The sequence below is a fragment of the Schistocerca piceifrons genome, chromosome 6 (genome assembly GCF_021461385.2).
Source record: "Schistocerca piceifrons isolate TAMUIC-IGC-003096 chromosome 6, iqSchPice1.1, whole genome shotgun sequence".
NCBI classification, from domain to species: Eukaryota; Metazoa; Arthropoda; class Insecta; order Orthoptera; family Acrididae; genus Schistocerca; species Schistocerca piceifrons.
In genome coordinates, this window is record NC_060143.1 from 2,204,703 (window position 1) to 2,229,942 (window position 25,240).

Sequence of the window (25,240 nt, forward strand, 5' to 3'; positions counted from 1 at the left end):
AAAAAACTCACTTTCCTTCTTGAAATCATCTCCTTTAAGGGATACACACTTGGTCCAGCAATCTTCTAGCTTTTTCATACCATCGGAAAAATATAGTCTGTCAAACTCTGTAAAATATTCGTTGACTGCAACTATCACTTCCACATCTGATGAAAATTTCTTCCCAGCAAGATAAAGTTCCAAGTTAGGCAATGAGGAGAAGTTAATTGGGACTAAGTATAGTGAATAGGATGGATGAGGAACCAATTCAAAACACAATTCATGCACTTTCTTCATTTCTATCGCAAATGTGTGGGATGGTGCATTATCCAGATGAAAGTGGGCTTTTTTTTCTTCCAACGTTGGTCTTTTTTCCAGCCAATGCAAATTTCAAATGATCCAGCAATGAAGCATAATTGGGTCCAGTTACTGTTCTGCCTTTTTTCAAGTAATCTATGAGGATTAATCCTTGGGAATCCCAAAAAAACAGTTGTCACTTCCTTGCCAGCTGACAAAATGGTCTTTTCCTTATTTGGTGCACTTTCACCAGCCTTTGTCCATTGTTTTGACAGCCATTTTGACTCTGCTGTGTAATGATGGAGCCAGGTTACATCAATATTCACAAACAGGCACAAAAGTCTTGCAGATTGTGATTAAATATAGCCCGACAGTGTGTTGAAATGTTGTGCCAGATGAGCTTTTGGTCGAGTGTGGGCAGTCGCAGCACCCACATCGCACACAGCTTCTTCACAGCCAATTCGCTGTGCAGGATATTACAGTCACTCAATTGTGATGCCTACAGTGTCAGCAATCTTGTAAATTTTTGTTCAGCAGTCTTGCATTACCATATCATGCACTTTGTCAATTGTTTCCTTTGTGGTGACCACAACTGGAAAGCTGCAAAGCACTTAGTCTTCAGGGCTTGTCCGACCATGTTGAAATACATTAATTCAAAAGTAAATAGTCTTCAATGATTGTGCATGGTTGCATGAACTTCATACAATTCTGTTTAGATTTTATCACTTAATGAAACAGTCAAGTATGCAAATCATCATTTATTTAAAAATGATAACCAGTTTCGGCCTTTACACTGGCCATCTGATTGGTGCAGCAGTCCGACCCTTCATATGAAAATGTTTGAGAACAGCACAAAATTCGGTTTTCTCAGTTTCAACTGCACTCAACAAACTGACCAATTCAGACAGGCGACAACACAAACCACAAGCTGCACATTGTTGAAATTTTATATACACTCCTTGCAATAATTAACCCCCTCATTCAAGACGGCACAACAAAAATGTTCCATTCTTTCTTGAAAATTTACCAGACTTATCAGCCATCCTTGTAAATGCAAGGAAAGGGAACAGGTTGCTGTATGACTGCTGGCTATAGTACTTGGGTACTTGATGACAGCTGCAGGCTGTTTCAGCATTTCAGATTTAGGAGTTGTTCGAAGATTCGAGGCTTACCATGAGTGTCAAAAGCAACATCAAGTTATTGATTCCAATTGAGGGTCTGTTTTCTGTCAGACCTGTGGCTCTAATTGCACGGAACTGTGAGGAACTCCTGGAATGTACACCGCACGTAGATAATCTAAACAGAATTGTATGAAGTTCATGCAACCATGCACAATCATTGAAGACTATTTACTTTTGAATTAATGTATTTCAACATGGTCGGACAAGCCCTGAAGACTAAGTGCTTTGCAGCTTTCCAGTTGTGGTCACCACAAAGGAAACAATTGACAAAGTGCATGATATGGTAATGCAAGACTGCTGAACAAAAATTTACAAGATTGCTGACACTGTAGGCATCACAATTGAGTGACTGTAATATCCTGCACAGCGAATTGGCTGTGAAGAAGCTGTGTGCGATGTGGGTGCTGCGACTGCCCACACTCGACCAAAAGCTCATCTGGCACAACATTTCAACACACTGTCGGGCTATATTTAATCACAATCTGCAAGACTTTTGTGCCTGTTTGTGAATATTGATGTAACCTGGCTCCATCATTACACAGCAGAGTCAAAATGGCTGTCAAAACAATGGACAAAGGCTGGTGAAAGTGCACCAAATAAGGAAAAGACCATTTTGTCAGCTGGCAAGGAAGTGACAACTGTTTTTTTGGGATTCCCAAGGATTAATCCTCATAGATTACTTGAAAAAAGGCAGAACAGTAACTGGACCCAATTATGCTTCATTGCTGGATCATTTGAAATTTGCATTGGCTGGAAAAAAGACCAACGTTGGAAGAAAAAAAAGCCCACTTTCATCTGGATAATGCACCATCCCACACATTTGCGATAGAAATGAAGAAAGTGCATGAATTGTGTTTTGAATTGGTTCCTCATCCATCCTATTCACTATACTTAGTCCCAATTAACTTCTCCTCATTGCCTAACTTGGAACTTTATCTTGCTGGGAAGAAATTTTCATCAGATGTGGAAGTGATAGTTGCAGTCATGAAACAGTCAAGTATGCAAATCATCATTTATTTAAAAATGATAACCAGTTTCGGCCTTTACACTGGCCATCTGATTGGTGCAGCAGTCCGACCCTTCATATGAAAATGTTTGAGAACAGCACAAAATTCGGTTTTCTCAGTTTCAACTGCACTCAACAAACTGACCAATTCAGACAGGCGACAACACAAACCACAAGCTGCACATTGTTGAAATTTTATATACACTCCTTGCAATAATTAACCCCCTCATTCAAGACGGCACAACAAAAATGTTCCATTCTTTCTTGAAAATTTACCAGACTTATCAGCCACCCTTGTAAATGCAAGGAAAGGGAACAGGTTGCTGTATGACTGCTGGCTATAGTACTTGGGTACTTGATGACAGCTGCAGGCTGTTTCAGCATTTCAGATTTAGGAGTTGTTCGAAGATTCGAGGCTTACCATGAGTGTCAAAAGCAACATCAAGTTATTGATTCCAATTGAGGGTCTGTTTTCTGTCAGACCTGTGGCTCTAATTGCACGGAACTGTGAGGAACTCCTGGAATGTACACCGCACGTAGATAATCTTATCACCATTCCACACTATCTGCAGTATACTACTAAGACTGGAACCATCAGTATTTAAATGTACATTCACAAGTACCCAAAACTTACAGTCACTAGTTTTCTTAGTTAACTGTTATGTCAAAGTCAGATGTTACAGACTACCTTCTTATTTCATTGGCAATGATTAGGTAATAATCCTAAAGGTACTTTTGATAGAGGTCTTTGCCATCATCCACAGGCACCTTTGGAGCATATCCAATACAAAACAGTATAATGACATGTGATAAACCTAGATGATGAGGTAATTATGACAGTCGTAAGATCTGCATCTCCTCTCGGGTAACACAATGGCAATGATTTGCATCCTGGCCACTATCCCAAGGTACCTGAGACCACCTCCACATATATTCTGCTGACCCACTCTTATTCTGCATGTAGTTGGTCACTGTCAATGCAATCTCCCATTTCTCCGCATTATATAAATGTTTGCAGTTTCGGACGGTATAAAAACTTCTCTCTCAACACACATTTTCATCAGTGAAAGACTGAAAAGGGTCGGCATTACTGACAACAGTTGCAGTTAAGATCCTACACTTTCAATAGTTTCTATGCTCTTAGTGACATTCACCATCTTCCCAGCCCTTCTTACCCTTCCTCCAATGATTCAACTCAGTAGCTCGTACAATCATTTAAACATGTTTGACCTGAAACTTTCAGGATGCAAACTGTAAGCAGCACTGATAACATTCTTACATCAAAAAATGGAAAATCCCGGATGAAATGTAACAATATTGTGAGAAGGAAAGTTGCTACTCAGTATATAGTGGAGATGCTGAGTCGCAAATAGGCACAACAAAAAGACTCTCACAACTAAAGCTTTCAGCCATTAAGGCCTTCGTCAACAATACACACACACACACACACACACACACACACACACACACACACAGGCATGACTGCAGTCGTGTGTGAGAGTTGCATTTGTGTGTGAGACTTCTTGTGCCTATCTGCAACTCAGCATCTCCACTATATGGTGAGTAGCAACTTTTCTTCTCATAATATTGATAACATTCTTAATTATATATGTAAATGTCACTGAAAGTGGGTGCCAGCAAACAACAACATTCCGCATTCTACAACCACTCAGCAGCAGCCTGAATGGATGCCACACAGGTCCCACCGGTAGAATCTAGTCCTCATCTGCAGCTAGGGTTACTCAGTCCTGCTGGGTCCCCACCACCGTTATCCTCCTTGGCCCAACCATGGGCGATGGGCGTCATTTCTATTCTGGCAGGCATTACGTGGCCAACAGACTGTTTGCACAATCCTGTATGTAACTGCTTTCATGACGACTACGGTAACAGAAGTAGCTGAGTCGTCAACAATTGAGGGCCTAATACACCACCAAGTGTGTCTGAGTTATTGTTTCACAATCATCAAAACTTTTGTTGCCACTTTTGCTACCCATTCATGACATATTCCTATTACACATTACATGTGTCTGGAAATAACCTCTTTCATTGTACCACTGATTACTGTCAGTGCCTTTTGTTCAACTTATTTCTCTGTTATGGACTAGCAGTGTTACTTGTCTTTTCCTATGATTTCAATTCTTTGTCTATCCATCACCACATTCCTTCTCTGTGTTTCATATTAGCTTGTTTTCTTTCTTCCAAAATTCCATATAGTGAAAATTGATTTGCATTCCATATGCCAAAAACCAACATTCATATTTACAAGAGACTGTGGAGGAAACAGATGCAAGCCCCAGTGATCATTCTTTGGATTACTCAAATAAAAGTATATATTGCAAAATATAAATTTTTGAACAATTCAGTCTTAAATGGGCCCATCTATCGCACATCATTATGAGTGAAAGAGCATCATATTTCGTAATTACATTAACTGGGGAAAATCACTCTCCATTAATGCTATACTCACCATTTGAATGGGGTAATTCATATATATACTGGAAGTGATGAGCCAGATAACCTGTTTAATCTTTACTCTAGCATGCATCGATTTTTATTCCTTATTGTATTCAGACTATATCATATAATTACCTCATCAAATGTTTCTGTGCCGTATGAAACTGTTCCCAAGTGTAGTTTTTTAAATACCATCTCATTTTGTGTCAATGTACCAGTTTTATCACTAAGAAGATATGATATCCTTCCCAGTTCTTCGGGGATTGTTGTGGATCTCACAACAGTACCAGATATCTCACCATCACGCTGTATTGACCAAGAGTAAAAAGCTTTTCCCATGTCCAAGTTCACACGTAAGCTGTTGGGGAAGAGAAGTAGCAGTAAAGCAGTAGAGTTTGGTAGAAAACACTTGAAGTAGAACAGAATAATAAAAAATCTTAACAATAATACCTTATTGGAATTATGTATGAGAAGAGAAGAACAAAACGGAACATATAACGGTACCAAGGGCCACTGAATCCTTTCAGGCACATCATAACTAATGCCAGACCAATCACAGCGCAGAAAAGCACCTTGAAATATAAAAAAAAAAAAAAACAATTTTTTTTCCCCAAATGCATGTCAACAAGTACAAGTTGTATGTGGCACATTCAGAATAAGATATGAAAAGTTATTTCACCTTTGTCAACTGATTGATTTCCATATCAAGAAGTCCAACTTTGCTACGAGGCTGCGAGTTGTTCATTACACTGCGTGTTTCTGACCCTGTGTAAATAACAACTCCAAGAGCAGAACCAGATGCAACAACACAATTTGCCCATAATGTATTCTCCACATCCAAACTGTCTTCACTGCCAAAGCCATCATGCTAAAACAAATAGCAGCTACTAATAAAACTGAAATCAATCAATGGATCTGCAATGTATCCTAACCTGTAGTTAATTATCGAGTTGAAGCTACTATCTCTTAAATATTTTGCTATTCAATAGAATGTATCAAAAGTCAGCAGCATAGTTTCAAGAATAGACTCTTCACACACAGGAGAAGGAAAAAAGAACACGACATAATCTAGAACAGTATAATTAGTGAGTAATACACGTATATATATTACAGAATACACACTGACATCATCAACACTGGCAACATGTTATAAAATCCATACTGCAAATAATCAAAACCCTTTGTGTAGCACATTCTGCAAGCAGAGAGCTGATTAACTGCAGCAAGTCACATACACTAGAGACAGATCTACCTCACTACAATAAAAGGTTTTCGCCAAATTTGTCATTCGAAATATGTGACATCATCTTAAAGTGACAGATACATATTTGGTTGCTACGGGCAATGTTTTTACATTGTGTAATAGTTTAAAATGGTGGTTGTATTACATTCACAAATGAAGCTGTGGTAGTTAAGATCACGTACACATTTAATTTGATGAATTCTGAGGAGTGTGATGGGAAGCAATGACACCAGCAGCATGGACGGATGTGGGGAAGGTAGTTGCTATGAGCAGCAAAATCCTTCAGGCTGCCAACCATGGGAATGCATCCTTCATACCTGGCTTCTGATGAACATCTTCCATGTTTTAACTGCAATTCATCTAAACCTAAAAGTAGTCTGAATTGATCTGATTCTACAAATGAACAAATACTCAGGAATGGTATACATTTCAACAAGAAATGAATGAAGCACGCTGTTGACCTGAAGTGGTGCAATTTCTGCAGATTCAGCATTGGGATCACATACTGTTGTCAGTCAATTTATTTAATGCTGTAAGAACAGCACATTATAAAGATTGATAATGGATGCAAATCACTCCATGACTGTTCGGAAATGTGAGTATACGTGTTTGCAGATTACAATCAGTTCACACAGACAACACAACACTAATTTTATGTTAATGGCTGTTCATAAAGTGGAGGCCACAAATAACTCTGCAGCAAGAAGAAAATTTGATACAACAGAAGCGAATGTTCATTGGTGCCACCAGATGAAGAATGAATTAAAAATCGCCAGTTTTAAACAAACAAGTTCCAGCAGACCAAATCAGGGAAGACTTCATGAATTGGAACAGCGGGTTGTTCAGAACAACACAATGAGAAATACGCAATTGAGGCTTGCAAATACTCAAAAAATTATCCAAATGAAGACACTGGGGATAAAGAGAAATTTTCCTACTGGATACATTACAAAATTCAAAGCAAGCACAGGCTCGTGCACGTCAATGGTGAAAAGGGTGGGATTTTTGTTACTACACAGAACAAGACTAGCTAAGTGATTTTTCATGGCATTCAACGAGGAACTACTTGCAATCACTGTCATACAATTTGTCAATTCAAACAAATGCCTTGATTTTGTCTCTTTAGAGCATCCATTCTTTAAGTTTTGATACACTATGTGGACAACATCAACTTCAGAGTTATAGGTTTTCATAGACGAGCCAATGCAAAATATTGACATAAATTATTTACAGAAGGGTAGAAAAACTTGATAGAAACTGCCCTTTGGAAGATCAGTTCAGGTTCTGGAAAAGTGTAGTAACACATGAGGCAACACTTATTTAAGAAGACAGGTTAAAGACAGATAAACCTATGTTTCTAGCATTTTTCGATTTAGAGAGACCTTTTGACAATGTTGGTTGGAATACGCACACTGATGGCAGTAGTAACAAAATAAAGGATTTGGAAAAGCATTTGAACAGAATGGATAGTGTCTAGAAAGGAGGTTATAAGATGAGCATCAACAAAAGTGAAACAAAGATAATGGAAAGCAGTCAAAATTAGGTGATGCTGACAGAATTAGATTAGGAAATGAAACACAAAAATTTGTAGATGAGTTTTACTATTTAGACAACGAAATAACTGACGATGGCTGAATTAGGAAAATATAAAATGTAGATTGGCTAAATGAAGGAAAGCACTTCAAAAAATTCTTAACATCTAATTTAAGTTTTAGGTACACTTTTCTGAAGGAATCTGTCCAGAGTGTAGCCTTGTATGGGAGTGAAACATGGACAATAAGTAGTTCATGTAAGAAGAGAAGTTTTTGAAATGTGGTGCTACACAAGAATGATGAAAATTATGTTGGCAGCTGAAATAACTAATAATGAGGTACTGAATCAAATTATATATATTATAGCACAACTTCACTAAAAGGAGGAATCTGTTGAGAGGTCACGTTCTGAGGCATCAAAAGGTAGGTGTGTGAATGAGTGAGTGAGTGAGGGAGGGTGGGAGGGGGGAAGGGGGGAAGGAGGGAGGGAGGGAGACCCAGGCATAAATATATAGTAAGCAGGTTAAAATGGATGCACATTACACTAATTATTCAGAGATGAAGAGACTTATACAGAATAGACATGGAGAGCTGCGTCAAACCATTCTTCGAACTGAAGACAACAACAACAATGAATGAACCCACTGCACTGACTTTAGTCAGTGAATTTTCCATCATCCAAATAACATAAAATAGAACAGATGCACTGACAACACTTATTCATAAAACAGAGCATTATTTTCTACAAGGCTTAAAATATTAAACTTATATAACATGAGAGAGAATTTCTTACCCTTGTGAAGGTCCCAATAAAGCTATGAATGTCTCTCTGTGGTTTTTCCACAAAAAGTGATGCCTTTATATCAAACAACTGAAAATCTGAATCGAGTTTCTGAGTGGCAGGCACTGCAAGTCGCAACTTCCAATCCGTCTCACCATCCAACTGGTCAGTGCGAACAAAGCACGCACCTGACCGTTCTGTTGTTCGCAATAAAACCAGGTCAGCTGGAACTCTTTGATCTTTTTCAACAACAATCTAAAAACAAACCATTTTAGAACATTAGAAAAACGTACAATCACACAAAAAAAGTCATAAATTTATTTTGGAGTTAACAAATCTCTCTCTCATACACGCACACAAAAGAGAGAGAGAGAAGGTGGGAGGCAGGAACAGAAGTTGACGTACGTGATTAGTGTCTCACAGGGAGGCAAGGGGGTAACAAGCAGTTTGGAGGGTGGCAGCCAGTTTTGCCTACTAGAAGTTTGTGAGGGACAGGTGGAAAGTGCACAGGCTAGGTATCATGTGAAGCACTCGTGTCATGGCCAATGGGGAACAGCGACACAAAAGGCGACAGCCTCCCACATCAAAGACACTAACCCCTTTCTGCACACACTCCCCTCTCCCTCTTTACCTCCTGGATCCTTACTCATCACTCTTGGCACCATTTCCATGTACACCAACATCCCTCATGCCCACGGCCTTGCTGCTCTCTAACACTGCCTCTTCTAATATCTTGCAGACACAAAACTAACTACCTCATTCTTTATATGCCTTACCAGCTGTATCTTGACACACTACTACTTTTCCTTTGAAGGTAAAGTATTCACACAAATCCATGCCACAGCCATCAGCACCTGCAGGGCATCCTCCTAAGCCAACCTGTTTATGGGCTATCTAGAGGAAACTTTCCTGGCCTCCCAAAACTCCCAACCCCTAGTCTTGTTCAGTTTCATTCAAGTATCTTCATGATCTGGATACATGATCAAGATAATGTACCCCCAATCCTTCACAACCTCAACACTTTCTCTCCCATTTGTTTCAGCTTGTCCTACTCAACTCAGTGTGCCACCTTCCTGGACGTTGACCTCCAACTCTATGATGGCTCCATCCATACCTCTGTCTACATCAAAGCCACAAATCATCAACAGCACCTGCATTTCGGCTGCTGTCATCCCTTTCACATCAAACAATCCATCCCATACAGCCTTGCCATCAGTAGACCTGTAGTGATGAGAACTCCCTACCCAGCACCTCACAGAGGCCTTCACAGACAAGCAGTATAGCCCAGACCTAATCGTCAAATAGATTTCCTGTGCCATATGCTCCTACACCCTCAATCCTCACACCACCTACAAAATCAGCAGCAAAGGAGTGCGTCCTAGTCACACTACTGCCCTGGAATGGAAGAGCTGAACCTATCCCTTGTCAGGGCTTTGACTATCAACACGTTGTGAAATGAGGCACATTCTGTCCAGGAATCTTTCCATCCCTCTGTAAGTGGTGTTCTGTCACCCATCCAGCCCACAAAAAATCCTACTCCATCATTACATCCCATTACCAACCCCAAACCCTTGCCACAAGGATCATATTCAAGACCCATGTGCAGGACCTGCCCATTCACCAACTTGCACTCCCTACTCCAGTCCTGTCACAACCTTATCCTATCCATCAGAGGTTAGGACACTTGTGAAAGCAGCCATGTCATATACAAACTCTGCTGCAAACACCATACAGCTTTTTTATGGCGGTATGACTACCAATCAACAGTGCACCAGGGTGAATGGTCACTGCCAAAACACTGACAAGAACAAAGTTGACTGCAACATGCAGCTGAGCACAACATGCTCAATTTCTACTGTTGCTTCACAACCCGAGCCATCTAGATCCTTTCCTCCACCACCAGCTTCTCTGAACTATGCAGATGGGATTTACCCCAGCAACACATCCTTCATTCGCGTAACTCACATGGCCTCAATCTCCGGTAACCTACTGTCCCCACACCCACGACACAACAGTTTCCCTTCCTCCATTCTATCACCCCTCCCAATTCATGTCCCCATATCATCTTCAGTGTGCGATGCTTCCCTACTGGCTCTGACACTCATGTATCATATGCCTAGCCCATGCACCTGCCATTCATCCCTCTCACATTCTTAGCTGGCAAACTGGCTGCCTACCTCCGAGCTGCTAGTTACCAATTCCCAACACCTCTTTCAGCGATATGCCTCTTTGTCCCTCACCCAGCCCACCTGACAATTCCCATGCCAACCTAGACCACCCGCTGAAATGCAGCACTGGCACTGTGTGTCCAGCTAACAAATTGTACGGACATAGGTGTGTGTGTGTGTGTGTGTGTGTGTGTGTGTGTGTAAATCTAGCATGTTTTCTTTCTTTTAGTGAGCGCCTATTGAATAAATGTTTCTGCTTTTTGGTGACTGGTTTCCTTTACTCCTAAAGTACATGGCACATTTAAAAGGATTTTACAACCTTGGAATGATGCAGAAATTTATTGAGATACTTACAGAATTGGTAGACACATTATTTTGTAGCAAGCAACAAGTTTCACATAAAAGTTTCTAAGCGCCTTTTTGGTTCTATGTGACTTATCTGTAATACAGCAAACATCCCACCATAATCAATTTCTTCCCACACTTGTTGCAGCAAATCGGGCATAACTTGTGCAACGGCAACATAGATTCAATTTTTCAAGTTGGCTAAACTGTTTGGTAGGGAAGAATGTTAACATGCTCTTTAATGAAACACCAAGAATAAAAAAAGTTAAGTTATATCAAGCCTGGGGTGGCCATGCAATTGGCCTTTCATGGCCAATCCACTGACCTGGGAAAAGATTTTTTGGGAAACCTTGAATTTCCATGAGGAAAAGAGATGGTGGAGAGTTTTGCTGGTAATAAACCACCTCACATCAGTGATTTTCATCGACCTGTGGAATTAAAAAGTTTTCAAGCATATCAAGATACACAATACCATTGGCAGTTTTCTCCACAAAGAATAAAAGGGCTGTAAGCTTTGTTTGCTAAATGTACAAAACGCATTAACTTTGGGGCTTCCGTGAATGTGTTCCAGGGTTGCATGTGAATTTATGCCAACAGCTGTTATAGAGTTTCTTTAAAGAAACCAAAGCACACAGCAAGCAAGCTTCATACAAGTGAAAGTAGCAATTTCAATAGTGCACTATGCTGGCGTTCCTGGTGGTGGAATGAGCCACTGATGCACTTCGTGAATCAAACTTGAGGTTGTTTGCTACAAAATGACAAATCTACTGATTCAACCCAACTTCACCACAGGATCAACATAGCCCAGCTATAACCAACACCTTTTCGCCTTTTTTCACACCAGATCTCCAGTTGCTTTCTAGTTCACCTTATCTCTCGCCATATATTTTTATTTTCATTTTCTTTTTAGCCTCATGTTACACTTTCCACCTTCTAATACCATGTCACCCTCACAACATCCCCACATCGACCCCATTAAGTTTTATTTACATTCCCTCCGCAAACATGCCTTCGCCCTAGCCAGATTACACCCCCATATTTTATTTTCTCAGGCTTGTCTGACATTTGGCATTACCCCCAAAGGCCTCACACTTAAAGTTCCCATCTCTGGCTGTAATCCTTCTTTCCATCAGTCCCTGTACCAGTTCCAAACTGAACAATCTATTGCCCTCACCCACCTAATCCTTCTCCTACACATCAACTCAGCCAATGGGATGGATATGTGTGTGTCGCGCGCACGCGAGTGTATACCCGTCCTTTTTTCCCCCTAAGGTAAGTCTTTCCGCTCCCGGGATTGGAATGCCTCCTTACCCTCTCCCTTAAAACCCACATCCTTTCGTCTTTCCCTCTCCTTCCCTCTTTCCTGATGAAGCAGCCGTTGGTTGCGAAAGCTAGAATTTTGTGTGTATGTTTGTGTTTGTTTGTGTGTCTATCAACCTGCCAGGGCTTTCATTTGGTAAGTCACTTATATATATATTCAGTTTGCTTAGTTAATATGAGACTGTGATCTCATACTGGTAACACATTGCTGCAAATGTTCTCAAATCACTTGTGATTCCTTAACTCCTCGTTCTTTCCAAATACTTCACTGCTTGCACAAATTTGGGATATTGGCTCACATAAATTAAAACTCTTTCCATAATTTTACTGAAATATGTATGTATCATCAACACATTTGTCATTAATACTCTTTACACTCCCAAAGGCCGGTCCACACACAATGGTATGCTTGGGCAGGTATCTGCACTAATGTCTATTTGTTGTAATTTCCTGCTCACATGCTCCAACTTGTCTGTGCAGATGTGATTTGAGCCCACAGACTTGAGCAATTTTGCTCAAATCTTCAACTCCAACTTCTAGGTGTGCTCACGCCATACCTGTGCAAATCTCCCGTTCACATGCTACAATCTATCTGCACAGATTTGACATGCACAGACATTTGGGAAACCAGACTGTTATGTGTGGATGGGCCTAAACATAGTTCCTCTTATTAAATGCTAATCATCAACACACAACTGTTTAAAGTCAAAGAGTGATCTAACATTTCTTCCCTCCCTCTTACAGCCAACTGCTTGGACAAATACAAAAATATACTGCCTAGTTAACTTTACACTAAATACACCAGTGCAGTAACAAATAATCATAGCAGTATCCAAATGATCTATGTCCACATCTTCACAAAGGACGTATTCTAATGCCTAGCTATCATCATTATTTTGTAACTGACAACTATATTTATGAATAAAAATCCTGTAATGAAACTATCCTTTGGACTACTTTAACATTGAAGTCATTGCCCATGCTCATCTGCAAAAACACAAGTTGCATCTTTCCTTCCCCCTTAAAAAGTAACCATTAGATTTCCTCAACATTTTAGAATAGTATTCCATGAAATACAATGATTTCTAGGTCTCTTACACTACGAAACAATATAAAGTTCAGAACAACACTTTTCTTACTTACCAAATCACCAACACGTAATTTAGATGATGGTACTAGTTCAGGTGTGTCTCTACCTCGAACAAGACGCCTGTAGCGTTGACTGTTTACTTCCTTGTCCCTTTGATGACGTCTGAAGTCATCTATTGCTTCACGGCAAATTGTAACGGTTAGGACAAAACTCTGTCACAAAGAGAGAAACTGGTGACACCTAACTTCGCAAGTGACACATAGAGAGGAAAAGAAACAATCTTAAGTGTTGAACATCACTCAATAAATCATCTTATAAATGGAGGGCATGATCAGAATACAATAGGATGAGAAACAAAATAATCCCCATGTCTTATTTAAAGAATCACTCTTGAATTTGACTGAAATGACTTAGAAATTAATCTAATGGTCTGTTCTGAAAAGGGTCATTCCAGCCAAACTGAGCCTGAGGCTTATTTTTTGAAAAAATGCCAAATTTAACAATGTTATAGTTTTTTGAATCTACAAAAGTTGAATTTTACTGTCCTGAAAAAATTATAAAAATTACATAATTAGCTGAGGAAATATAGTTAAACAAAGTTGGCGATTCTACAGATGAGGATGGAAAAGAAAAGGTTTGCTTTTTGTGTTGGCAGCTGTTTAAATTTGGGTTGCAGTGATTGTTGATGTTTTAATTGTTAAATTTCAAGATCAGAATCTTATCTTTCTGACAAACTTCAGTTTTTAGAGAAAGGTAAGTTATTAAGTATGCAGCTAATTCACAAAAGTTACTATGTATTTAGTGTCCCACCCGTGACAAAAAACATGAAAAAGTTTACCTTCTAACTCAGCAATTATAATAATTCCATGTATTTTAGGTTAGAAGTAAGAAAAACAAATAAAAACATCCAATGAACCATAAGGCACCTTCTAAGTTGTAAATGATCATTTATAAATGTTAAAAGAAATTGTGTCCCACCCGTGACAGGTTTTTGATGTTACTCAAATCTAAACCATTTGACACTTCTTGTTATTGTTAAGTTAAATTGGTTGATATAACAAGTGCTTTGATGGTTTACACTAAATAAAAACTTATGAGAAAACTTCGCGAAAAACTGAAGAAAGGTACCAGCAAGTACAATGTCCATAAAGAAAAAGAAAGAGAGCGGGATAAAAGAAGAAGGGAAAATATGAAGATGAAGGTATCCTCCAGTGAAAAATCTTTATTGGAATATCGAAAGAAGGAAGCTGAAAGAAAAAGGAAGTACAGACTTAAACTAAAATCCATATTAATTAAAGATCAGTCTGAGATCTGTATTTCCCAGTTAGGATCATATAAATGTCCTCAGTCTCTTGGAAAGCTGTTTCTCGGGTAAAGAAGGTGCTTCCTTCAAGCCCCTCAAAAAAATCAGCAGTAATAAAAAAGCTTGTAAGTGAAAGCTTACCTAAAAAGGTAGTAAAGCAGATTTTCCCAGTAGTGAAGAAAACATCTCGTAAACTTACAGGTGATAATCTGCTCAAAATACAAAATTTTTTCACGAATGATGAAATCAGCAGGCAGACACCTGGTATAGAGGATGTAAAGTCTATTGTAGACCATGAAACTGGGAAAAGAGTTAGCTTGCAGAAACGTCACATGAATATGACAGTTAAGGAAGCATTTTTTCTTTTTAAGCAAGAAAATCCAGATATTGATATCAAGATTTCAAAATTCTACGAGTTGTGGCCTAAAAATGTTGTTCTAACGTCTCAAATGCCTCACAATGTATGTGTGTGCAGATATCATGCTAGCTTCAACTTCATCATTGAAGCCATTCACAAAGAAATAGCTAGTTTCCCTACTACTCACACTCACCTTATGAATCTTGTTTACTGTGATGTAGAAAGCGAAATATGCATGACAAATCAATGCAAGAAATGCATCATGAATTTACACACATTAATAGATGGAAAGTTTGATTTGTGTGACATAATATCTTGGAGAAAATGGACCGAACATGAGTGTCACCCTAAACAGACTACTACCAGTGGAACACTGTGAAGCTCTCTCTGAACTTCAGTCTCAACTAAAAACATTCAAGGAGCACTTCTTTGTCAAAAGGATGCAATCTGGAGCTTTCAAGACTGTGAAACCATCAGTTAGTGATGATGAAGTGATATTGCAAATAGATTTTGCAGAAAACTATGTAGCACTGGCACAAGATGAGATACAAAGTGCCCACTGGAGTCATACACAGATTACAGTGGTCACTATTTGTGTTTGGATGTAAACAGGGCTACAGTCATTTGCAATTGTGAGCGATGAACTGTGTCTCGACAAGTACTCAGTTTATGCATGTTTGAAGAGTATAAGTAAGCTGAAACAAGAGCTTCCCAATTTGACCCCGATACAATTTTTTCTGATGGTTGCGCAGGTCACCTTTGCTACATGATGCAAGACTTTGGAGTGTCTGGAGAATGGTTTTTTTTTTTTTTTTTTTTTTTTTTTGCAACATCACATGGGAAAGGTGCAGTGGATGGCATTGGAGCCGTAACAAAAAGGGCTGTTTGGAATAAAGTTAAGCAAAGAAAAGTCATCATCAGCAATGCACAGGAATTTTTAGACTGTGCCAAATCATCTGTTTCTGGAATAAACTTTCTTCTTCTGACAAAAGATCATATTGATGAAAACAGAGACCTTCTGGATGGTCGCTGGAAAGCTGTTAAAAAAATAAAAGATATTCGCAGCAAGCATTACTTCAACGGTTACAATACCTGTAACCTAGTATGTGGTAGAACTTTCCTAAAATCAGATTTAGAGAAAGTGGATGTTTTCCCACTTTCGCCCAACATACATTCACTAATCTACACAGATTCTGAGATGAGTGATGAGGAATCATATCCTGATGTCCTGTTGACACCCAATTCCCAAGAAGTTACAGGTTCAGAACCAGCTGTGGAACAAATCATGCCAGGAACATTTATTTTAGATGAGTTCCAAATTGCAAGAAAGAAATCCACTACATACAGATATGATGCAATTGCACAGAGAAGTGTAGAAGAGAATGGGGAAATACAGATTATGTGTATGCGATCTGTTGGGGACTCAGCAAAGGTATTTAAAGCTGACAAGCAGAATGTATCCTACGTAGAGTTTAAACAAGTTCTTGCTATTCTCCCGAATCCAAATTTCAAACATGTTAGGGACACCTTATATTATGAGTTTCCCGGCAATTTAGACATTTTCGAAAGTGGGTGAGAGGTCAAGTGTATTTTTTCAAAGTGGTACATTCTTCAAGTGAAATTATTAAGTACTCAGAACTGTAAACCAATACTATACCAAAATTTATATTATTTATAAGCAACAAAAATGTTCTACAAAGTTATTAAAACTTAAAGTGCCCTCTAAGTATATGTTACCTACCGATTCATAGCTAACTGACATAATAAAATCAGTTCAAATTAAAAAAAAGATTGTACTTCACATGAGTCCCACCCGTGACAATTCCTTGTCCCACCCGTGACAGTCTTTGATTGCAATTATTGTAAGTAAGTATTACTAATCTAATATTTATTGATATTATGTTATGTAGAGAATTGTTTTATTAATGTGAATTCAATATTTTCAAAAGAAAATAAGTGCATAAATCACAGAATTCTTCTAAAAAGTTGGTGGTTATTCAATCAGATGGCGGCGCGTGTAGACGTACTAATAAACCGATCCGCGGAAAATTACGAGTTTTTAAATCCTGTGTGTGTAAAATGCAGTAAGAAGGTGAAATATGGTATTAAACTATGTTCATGGTCACAGAAATGGATCCATCGTCAATGTTTCAACGTCTTAGAGGAAAAAAACATGACCTGTGACTGTGGAAATGTGCACTGTAACTATCGTCATATCGTGTGTTTACAAACGGAATGCGAAGAAGAATGCACGACGTCTTCATTAAAATATGATCTTATGTTAGCTAAACTATATGTAGAGAAGCTTGAATCAGTGATAGATAGTGTACAGAAGCTGGAAGAAGTGATAGACCATTCAAAGGGTAGTGAAATGGTTGTAAACGAACAAAACGGTAACTTTATTAGGCCTAAAAAGTTTTGTCGTGTTAATCGTAACGAAAACAACTTTCATCTCCCACAAGCAAATAAGTTTGAATTTTTAACGTGTGATGAATATGAAATATGTGAAAAGAGCCAAAGAAAGGAAGTACTTTCATCAAATGCAGCGACCACAAATCATTTCAGTAGGTCTACGAAGTCCTGTAATAACAAGAAAGGAAGTATCAGAAAATACATGGAACATACTTATCGTGCAAACAAGATATCTACCAATACAGGTAAGAAGAAAAAAGAAGATATTTTCATACTTTCAGACAGTCATGGAAAGGGCTTAGCCGACATTTTGTGTAACATGCAAACTATATTCAAGGTTAGTGGAATAACGAAACCGGGTGCCCCTTTGCGCGAAGTTTTAAAAGACTGTGAACATTCTTTGAAGCGGGGAAGCAACTGTCTAATAATAGGAGGTGCTAATGATGTTTATAGGAATGAGGGCAAACTCGCCACAAGAGCTCTAAGAAGTACATTACAGAAAATTACAGATGTAACTTCTTCATTGCCAGTATCCTACAAAGACATGATCTTATAGAAGAATCCTGTGTCAACAAAGAAATCACAGTTACTAATAGGAAATTTGAGAAAATCTGCCGAAGCCTCCCAAATGCCACATATGTGGACATACCATCCGCAGAGAGAAGTCATTTTACAAGGCATGGGCTTCACAGAAATAAACTCGGAAAATCATTCATTAGTCGTGAAATCCTTAATGCAGTGAAGGCAGTTAAGGACAAGAATAGCACGACCATACCACTTCCACCACCAAACACAGCAACTGAAAATTTCCAAGAAGAAAATGAAACAATCACTGACAACAGGTCCAGCACTAGAATCTCCACTTTCGTCAAAAACAGCTGAGATAAATGATTCAACTAGGACAGAAATTTCCAAAGCAGCTTCAGCAGAAGCAGCTACATACTACGCAACTGCATCATTAACAAGAAAAAAAAAACGCCTGATGTGCCAACAGCCAATGACCTTTCATCAGTATTGGCCGCTCCTCAGTATTCAACAGTGAAAGACTTTTCACCAGCTTCACCATCATCAGCAGTAACAGAAGCAAACAGAAGAAGCACAAGAACCAGGAAACTTTCAACTCTACAGGATTTTTGGTACCCGGCCTCAGTTACAAGACTAACATAAGGCAGATACTTTCAGATACACCAACTTCCAAGTCAAACCGGCAACAGACTCACCTCCACTGTCATCAACAGAAGAATAACCATGCCACCAGCTCATCTGAAGGATTTTTTAGCATCAGGTCTAAAGGGAAAGGCGCCACCAACATAAGTGAAAACAAATGCCTAACAGTGTTTCACCAAAACATTCAAGCCATAAAGAACAAAGCACAACAGCTAGAAGTAGAATTGGAAAAATTTGATAGCCAAATTTTGTGTATCACTGAACACTGGTGCAAAGGGAAGCAAATTGAACACATTGCATTAGCCTCATTTGACCTTGCATGTTACTATAGCATAATCTCAATGAATGGTGGAGGTTCATGTATCTATGTAAAAAAAGGTATGTCATTTAAAGTAAGATATGATCTTTCAGATCTAGGTGAGGACAAACATTTCGAACTTTCCGCGGTTGAAATAATAGGACCTGGCATAGCAAAAAAATTAGTCATATTTTGTGTGTACCGCTCTCCTAGTGGAGACATTGATATATTCTTCTCAAAACTGAATCAAAGCTTAGACAAGGTTTCTGGACCAAAAGCAAATGTAATTATCTGTGGTGACTTAAACATTAATACACTCCTTGAAATGGAAAAAAGAACACATTGACACCGGTGTGTCAGACCCATCATACTTGCTCCGGACACTGCGAGAGGGCTGTACAAGCAATGATCACACGCACGGCACAGCGGACACACCAGGAACCGCGGTGTTGGCCGTCGAATGGCGCTAGCTGCGCAGCATTTGTGCACCGCCGCCGTCAGTGTCAGCCAGTTTGCCGTGGCATACGGAGCTCCATCGCAGTCTTTAACACTGGTAGCATGCCCCGACAGCGTGGACGTGAACCGTATGTGCAGTTGACGGATTTTGAGCGAGGGCGTATAGTGGGCATGCGGGAGGCCGGGTGGATGTACCGCCGAATTGCTCAACACGTGGGGCGTGAGGTCTCCACAATACATCGATGTTGTCGCCAGTGGTCGGCGGAAGGTGCACGTGCCCGTCGACCTGGGACCGGACCGCAGCGACGCACGGATGCACGCCAAGACCGTAGGATCCTACGCAGTGCCGTAGGGGACCGCACCGCCACTTCCCAGCAAATTAGGGACACTGTTGCTCCTGGGGTATCGGCGAGGACCATTCGCAACCGTCTCCATGAAGCTGGGATACGGTCCCGCACACCGTTAGGCCGTCTTCCGCTCACGCCCCAACATCGTGCAGCCCGCCTCCAGTGGTGTCGCGACAGGCGTGAATGGAGGGACGAAAGGAGACGTGTCGTCTTCAGCGATGAGAGTCGCTTCTGCCTTGGTGCCAATGATGGTCGTATGCGTGTTTGGCGCCGTGCAGGTGAGCGCCACAATCAGGACTGCATACGACCGAGGCACACAGGGCCAACACCCGGCATCATGGTGTGGGGAGCGATCTCCTACACTGGCCGTACACCACTGGTGATCGTCGAGGGGACACTGAACAGTACACGGTACATCCAAACCGTCATCGAACCCATCGTTCTACCATTCCTAGACCGGCAAGGGAACTTGCTGTTCCAATAGGACAATGCACATCCGCATGTATCCCGTGCCACCCAACGTGCTCTAGAAGGTGTAAGTCAACTACCCTGGCCAGCAAGATCTCCGGATCTGTCCCCCATTGAGCATGTTTGGGACTGGATGAAGCGTCGTCTCACGCGGTCTGCACGTCCAGCACGAACGCTGGTCCAACTGAGGCGCCAGGTGGAAATGTCATGGCAAGCCGTTCCATAGGACTACATCCAGCATCTCTACGATCGTCTCCATGGGAGAATAGCAGCCTGCATTGCTGCGAAAGGTGGATATACACTGTACTAGTGTCGACATTGTGCATGCTCTGTTGCCTGTGTCTATGTGCCTGTGGTTCTGTCAGTGTGATCATGTGATGTATCTGACCCCAGGAATGTGTCAATAAAGTTTCCCCTTCCTGGGACAATGAATTCACGGTGTTCGTATTTCAATTTCCAGGAGTGTATGATGAAGCCTGATAAGGCTAGCAACATATATGTGAATATTCTAAGCTGTTATGGAATATCCTCCCTTGTTAATTGTCCAACTAGAATAATGAAAGAATCCTCCTCATCTATAGATCATGTAGCTACAGATATTGATAGTAAAAATGTTATATTGTTGTCCAAAACCTGGGCCTAGCAGACCACCTCTGCCAGATCTTAAAAACTAACATTCATGTAGAAACTTCTCCTAAACTTTGTACATACAAAAGAATGTTTTCCAAATCAGCCCTGCATCAGTTTAAATCCCAGCTAGAATATGACGATTGTTGGGAAGTCTATGCAGAAACCAACGCAAATCAGAAATTTATCAAGTTCATGTCAATTTTTAAACTCAGATTTGAAGAGATGTTTCCCAAAACTCTTTATCAAATTAAAACTACAAAGAGAAAGTGGGTGACTACAGGTATCAAAAAATCCTCAGAAACTCTTAGATATCTCAACTCCATAAAAAATAATCAATCTAACCCAGAAGTTCTGCAATCCTACAAAAAGTACAGGAAAATTTACAGAAAGGTGTTGCTAGCCGCAAAAAAACTTTCAAACAACAAAATATTACTTGAAGCTGAAAACAAGAACAAAGCAGCCTGGAACATCGTCAAACAGGAAACATCTAACTCTGCTAAAAAGGACCTCAATTCACATATTAAAAACAAAGATGTACCAGTAGGTAACCCTAAAAAATTAGCTGATTTTGTAAACTCATATTTCAGTAGTATTGCAAAAAAATTACAGCAGAAATTTCCAGATACATATGATTTACCTACTCAGAACCAGCCAACAAACTCAATGGTGCTCTTGCCAACTACAGAAAGGGAAGTGGCACTAGTAGTACACCAACTAAAAAATAAAACTTCAGTAGGACTTGATGAAATCCCAGTCTGCGTAATTAAAGATTGTATAGACTCCATAAAGGGCCCATTAACAGACATAATTAATGAATCTTTCGAATCTGGATACTTTCCGGAGTACCTAAAACAAGCAAAAGTTATACCTATCCTTAAAAACGGAGATGTGGAAAATGTAGAGAACTACAGGCCGATCTCTATACTGTCTATCATTTCTAAAATAATAGAAATACTAGTCAAAAAGAGACTGCTAAATTACCTGAATAAATATAATCTTCTTTCCAATGACCAATTTGGTTTTAGGCCCGGAAAAGGCACACAATATGCTATAGCACAGTTCACTAAAGTAATTTTAGAAGCACTGGACAAAGGTGGAAATGTAAGTGGTATCTTTTTAGACTTGTCCAAGGCCTTTGATACAGTTGACCACAAAATCTTACTTCATAAATTAGGTTGGTTGGTTGGTTTGGGGAGGGAGACCAGACAGCGTGGTCATCGGTCTCATCGGATTAGGGAAGGATTGGGAAGGAAGTCGGCCGTGCCCTTTCAGAGGAACCATCCTGGCATTTGCCTGGAGTGATTTAGGGAAATCACGGAAAACCTAAATCAGGATGGCCGGACGCGGGATTGAACCGTCGTCCTCCCGAATGCGAGTCCAGTGTCTAACCACTGCGCCACCCCGCTCGGTCATAAATTAGGGCAAATAGGAATAAGAGGTGTGACAAAGAAGTGGTTCAAATCATACTTGGAAAACAGAGTTCAACGAGTTGAGATATCACAAGTTTCAAACAATTCCCTTATAAAACACCTGTCTGACCCAGAAAATGTGAATATAGGCGTCCCACAGGGAAGTGTATTAGGCCCAATATTGTTTCTTATATACATTAACAACTTCCCACAAAGTATCAGACATGGCGAAAAAATACTTTTTGCTGATGACAGCAACATAGTAATAACAGGTGAAAATCCAACACAACTGTCAGAAAGAGAAAACGAGGCTCTCAATGATGTCCACGGCTGGTCATTAAAAAATAAAGTAACCCTAAATGTAAAGAAAACTAACTATATTAACTTCCAACTGAACAAAAAACACAATGCCACTAGAATAGAAGTTAATAATAATGAATTAGAATGTGTAACAAGTACCAAATTCTTAGGGATGAATGTAGACAGCCAACTGAAATGGACAAACCATGTCAACATTTTGGCAAAGAAATTATCCACAGCATGCTATGCTCTTAGAATCCTTGCACCGGTATGCAATAATACCTGTCTTAAAATAACATATTACGGATATCTACACTCAGTCCTCAGCTATGGGATCATGTTTTGGGGAACAAGTGCCAGTAACTTACAAACTGTGTTCAAAGTACAAAAAAAGAGCCATAAGGATAATAACAAATAGCAACAACAGGGCCCACTGTCTAGAATTATTTAGAAAGCTAGGAATTCTAACTGTTTCTTGTGAGTATATCTTTCACAACATAATTTTAATTATGAAAAATCTCAACATGTACAACACAAACAGCCTAATACATGACCATGAAACAAGAGCTTGTCACCACCTCAATCTAGATAGAAAGAACAAGGCAAAGACGCAAAAAAGTATATTTTACAATGGGATAAAACTGTACAACAATTTACCACAAGAAATTAAAGAAATAAATGAGCCCCTCACTTTCAGACAAAAGCTTAAAACCTTTTTAGTAAGTAAAAGTTGTTACACTGTAAAAGAATATTTAACATAGATGTAGATTATTAGCAACATATGACATTATCACCAAAATATTATGTAATTAGAAACCTGTTTAATTGTAAATGTATGTGTGCTCATGTGTTGTAATCAGACGACATCCATACAATATTTATTGTTCCACGGATAAATAAATAAATAAATGCTACATTTATTTGCTGTCCCACCCGTGACAAAGTTTTAAAGATGAATAACAGCTCAATTTGTAAACTTCTGACATTCAGATTTAAAGGGAAGGTAAAACAATTATTTGTAAGGCAACCAGTCAATTTTTACTTCATTTCTATTTATACTTTATGTTATATCAGCATCTGACTGTTGAAAAACGTAGTGCAACTGTCCCACCCGTGACAATGGAATCCCCCAAAAGTGTGTCATGTGAAAAAATATAGATAATTCTGAAAGTCCTTAATTCATAAGCAACACAGGATACAAAAATAATAAAGCAGAACTTACCAGAGGGCCCCAGTATGTGTAAAGATAACCAATCCTTATGTCTGGAATGAACTGACTGGTAGCCATTATCAAAAAATACAAGTTGAGAAAGAACTTGAACTGCTGGAACAACACCTGCAATGGAAGTGCTGCTTTTAATTTGAATTCAAGTGCAGTATTCCTCTAGAATGTTGAGTAAAATAAACTTAAGTTGCAATTACAGTGGCCTATCAAATTTGTAATTAAAACAAGTAAACAAAGTGGCGTCCTACCAATGGCAAGAATGTGACAATATTGTACTTCTGATTGCGAATAACATTTGCTGGAAATTTTTCTGTACTTGTTCTTCCAACTACTATAGTCCTTGGTTTCAATTCTCGTTCTCTGCAACATCGTCTCCACATCGAATGGCAGCATCTAAAATAACAAAATTAGTTGGTATAAAATATGCACCACAACCATAAAAAATAAATAATGAGTAAGATAATCATTTTTATTCTGTGCAATTTCCAGCAATTCTCCGGTGTTCTACTCGAAAATCAGAATGAAAATGGTAATCGATGTCTGTAATTAGGCACTGAGTTTCTATGACAGTGTGCATGAATTAGTACTGTAACACTCGAGAGTGGAAAAACACGGCAAAATCAAACTAACTCATTGCAAACTAAATTGTCATTTATGTATTACTTTGCGGTCTTGGCCTACCCTTACTCGAAAATCTCATTTGCTGTTTGAAAGTTGTAATAGTACAATTTAAGAACTTATGCACTGGTGGCGAGCTAACCTTAGCTGTCAAACGCAACTTATTAATCTAGGTACTTGAGGTTATTTTTAAGAGTTACAATAATATTATTATGACTTCCAACCCACTAAAATATTGTACTACGTCAATACTTTCTAACTCTTACCTTGTACAGCAATCATCCGTTTGTTTAGGTATTAATGGAAGATCTTCCTTTACGAGCTGTGTTGTGGACGAAGAATCAATCACACTAATTTTTGTAGCATCCATGATTTCAATGACGTCTAATACCATCCCATTTTTCCTATTCCTCACAACCAAGTCTTTTCCGCTACTGTTGCATACATTAATCGCAGCAAAACAACAGCAGACTTATTTGCGGAAACACTCCCATGGACGCGACGTCAATAGATGGCGCGAATTTCAAACTTTTCCCTGGCATGTTCCATAGTCTTCATTTTTATGAGTAACAGTACTACTTAACTTGAAACATTCTGTTTTAGCTAATTACCTTACTTAAGTGATGCCGTACACTCCTGTCTGCTAGCAACTGCTTGGAATAGTATTGCGAGACTGTAGATAAGTCTAGCGGAGCTATTCCAGTCACATATTTCATATGGTCTTATTATATGGGGGCACTCCCCTCACATCAAAAACGTATTGAAATTACAAAAAAAAGTCATACGTATAATATGTAAAAGAGGTCATAGGGAGCACTGTCGTCCTCTTTTCTCCAGACTCAGAATACTTACA

The 25,240-nt window shown here is 39.3% G+C and overlaps 1 protein-coding gene across 2 annotated transcripts in view; it reads right to left on the reverse strand.

Annotated features, from left to right (window-relative positions):
- The window catches only part of LOC124803034 (probable phospholipid-transporting ATPase IIB), a 189,156-nt gene that overhangs the window by 121,905 nt on the left and 42,011 nt on the right, over positions 1-25,240 (reverse strand). The window contains exons 1-8 of one of the 2 annotated variants that reach the window (XM_047264147.1): positions 24,654-24,843; positions 24,018-24,162; positions 23,767-23,880; positions 13,450-13,608; positions 8,486-8,728; positions 5,597-5,785; positions 5,368-5,489; positions 5,053-5,275 (exon numbers count right to left, since the gene is read on the reverse strand). In XM_047264147.1, coding sequence (XP_047120103.1) covers positions 5,053-5,275; positions 5,368-5,489; positions 5,597-5,785; positions 8,486-8,728; positions 13,450-13,608; positions 23,767-23,880; positions 24,018-24,162; positions 24,654-24,781 — 1,323 coding nt within the window. In that variant the 5' untranslated portion in view covers positions 24,782-24,843. Of the gene's footprint in view, positions 1-5,052; positions 5,276-5,367; positions 5,490-5,596; positions 5,786-8,485; positions 8,729-13,449; positions 13,609-23,766; positions 23,881-24,017; positions 24,163-24,653; positions 24,844-25,240 lie in introns of those variants that run through there. The other variant, XM_047264146.1, reaches the window with a different exon arrangement.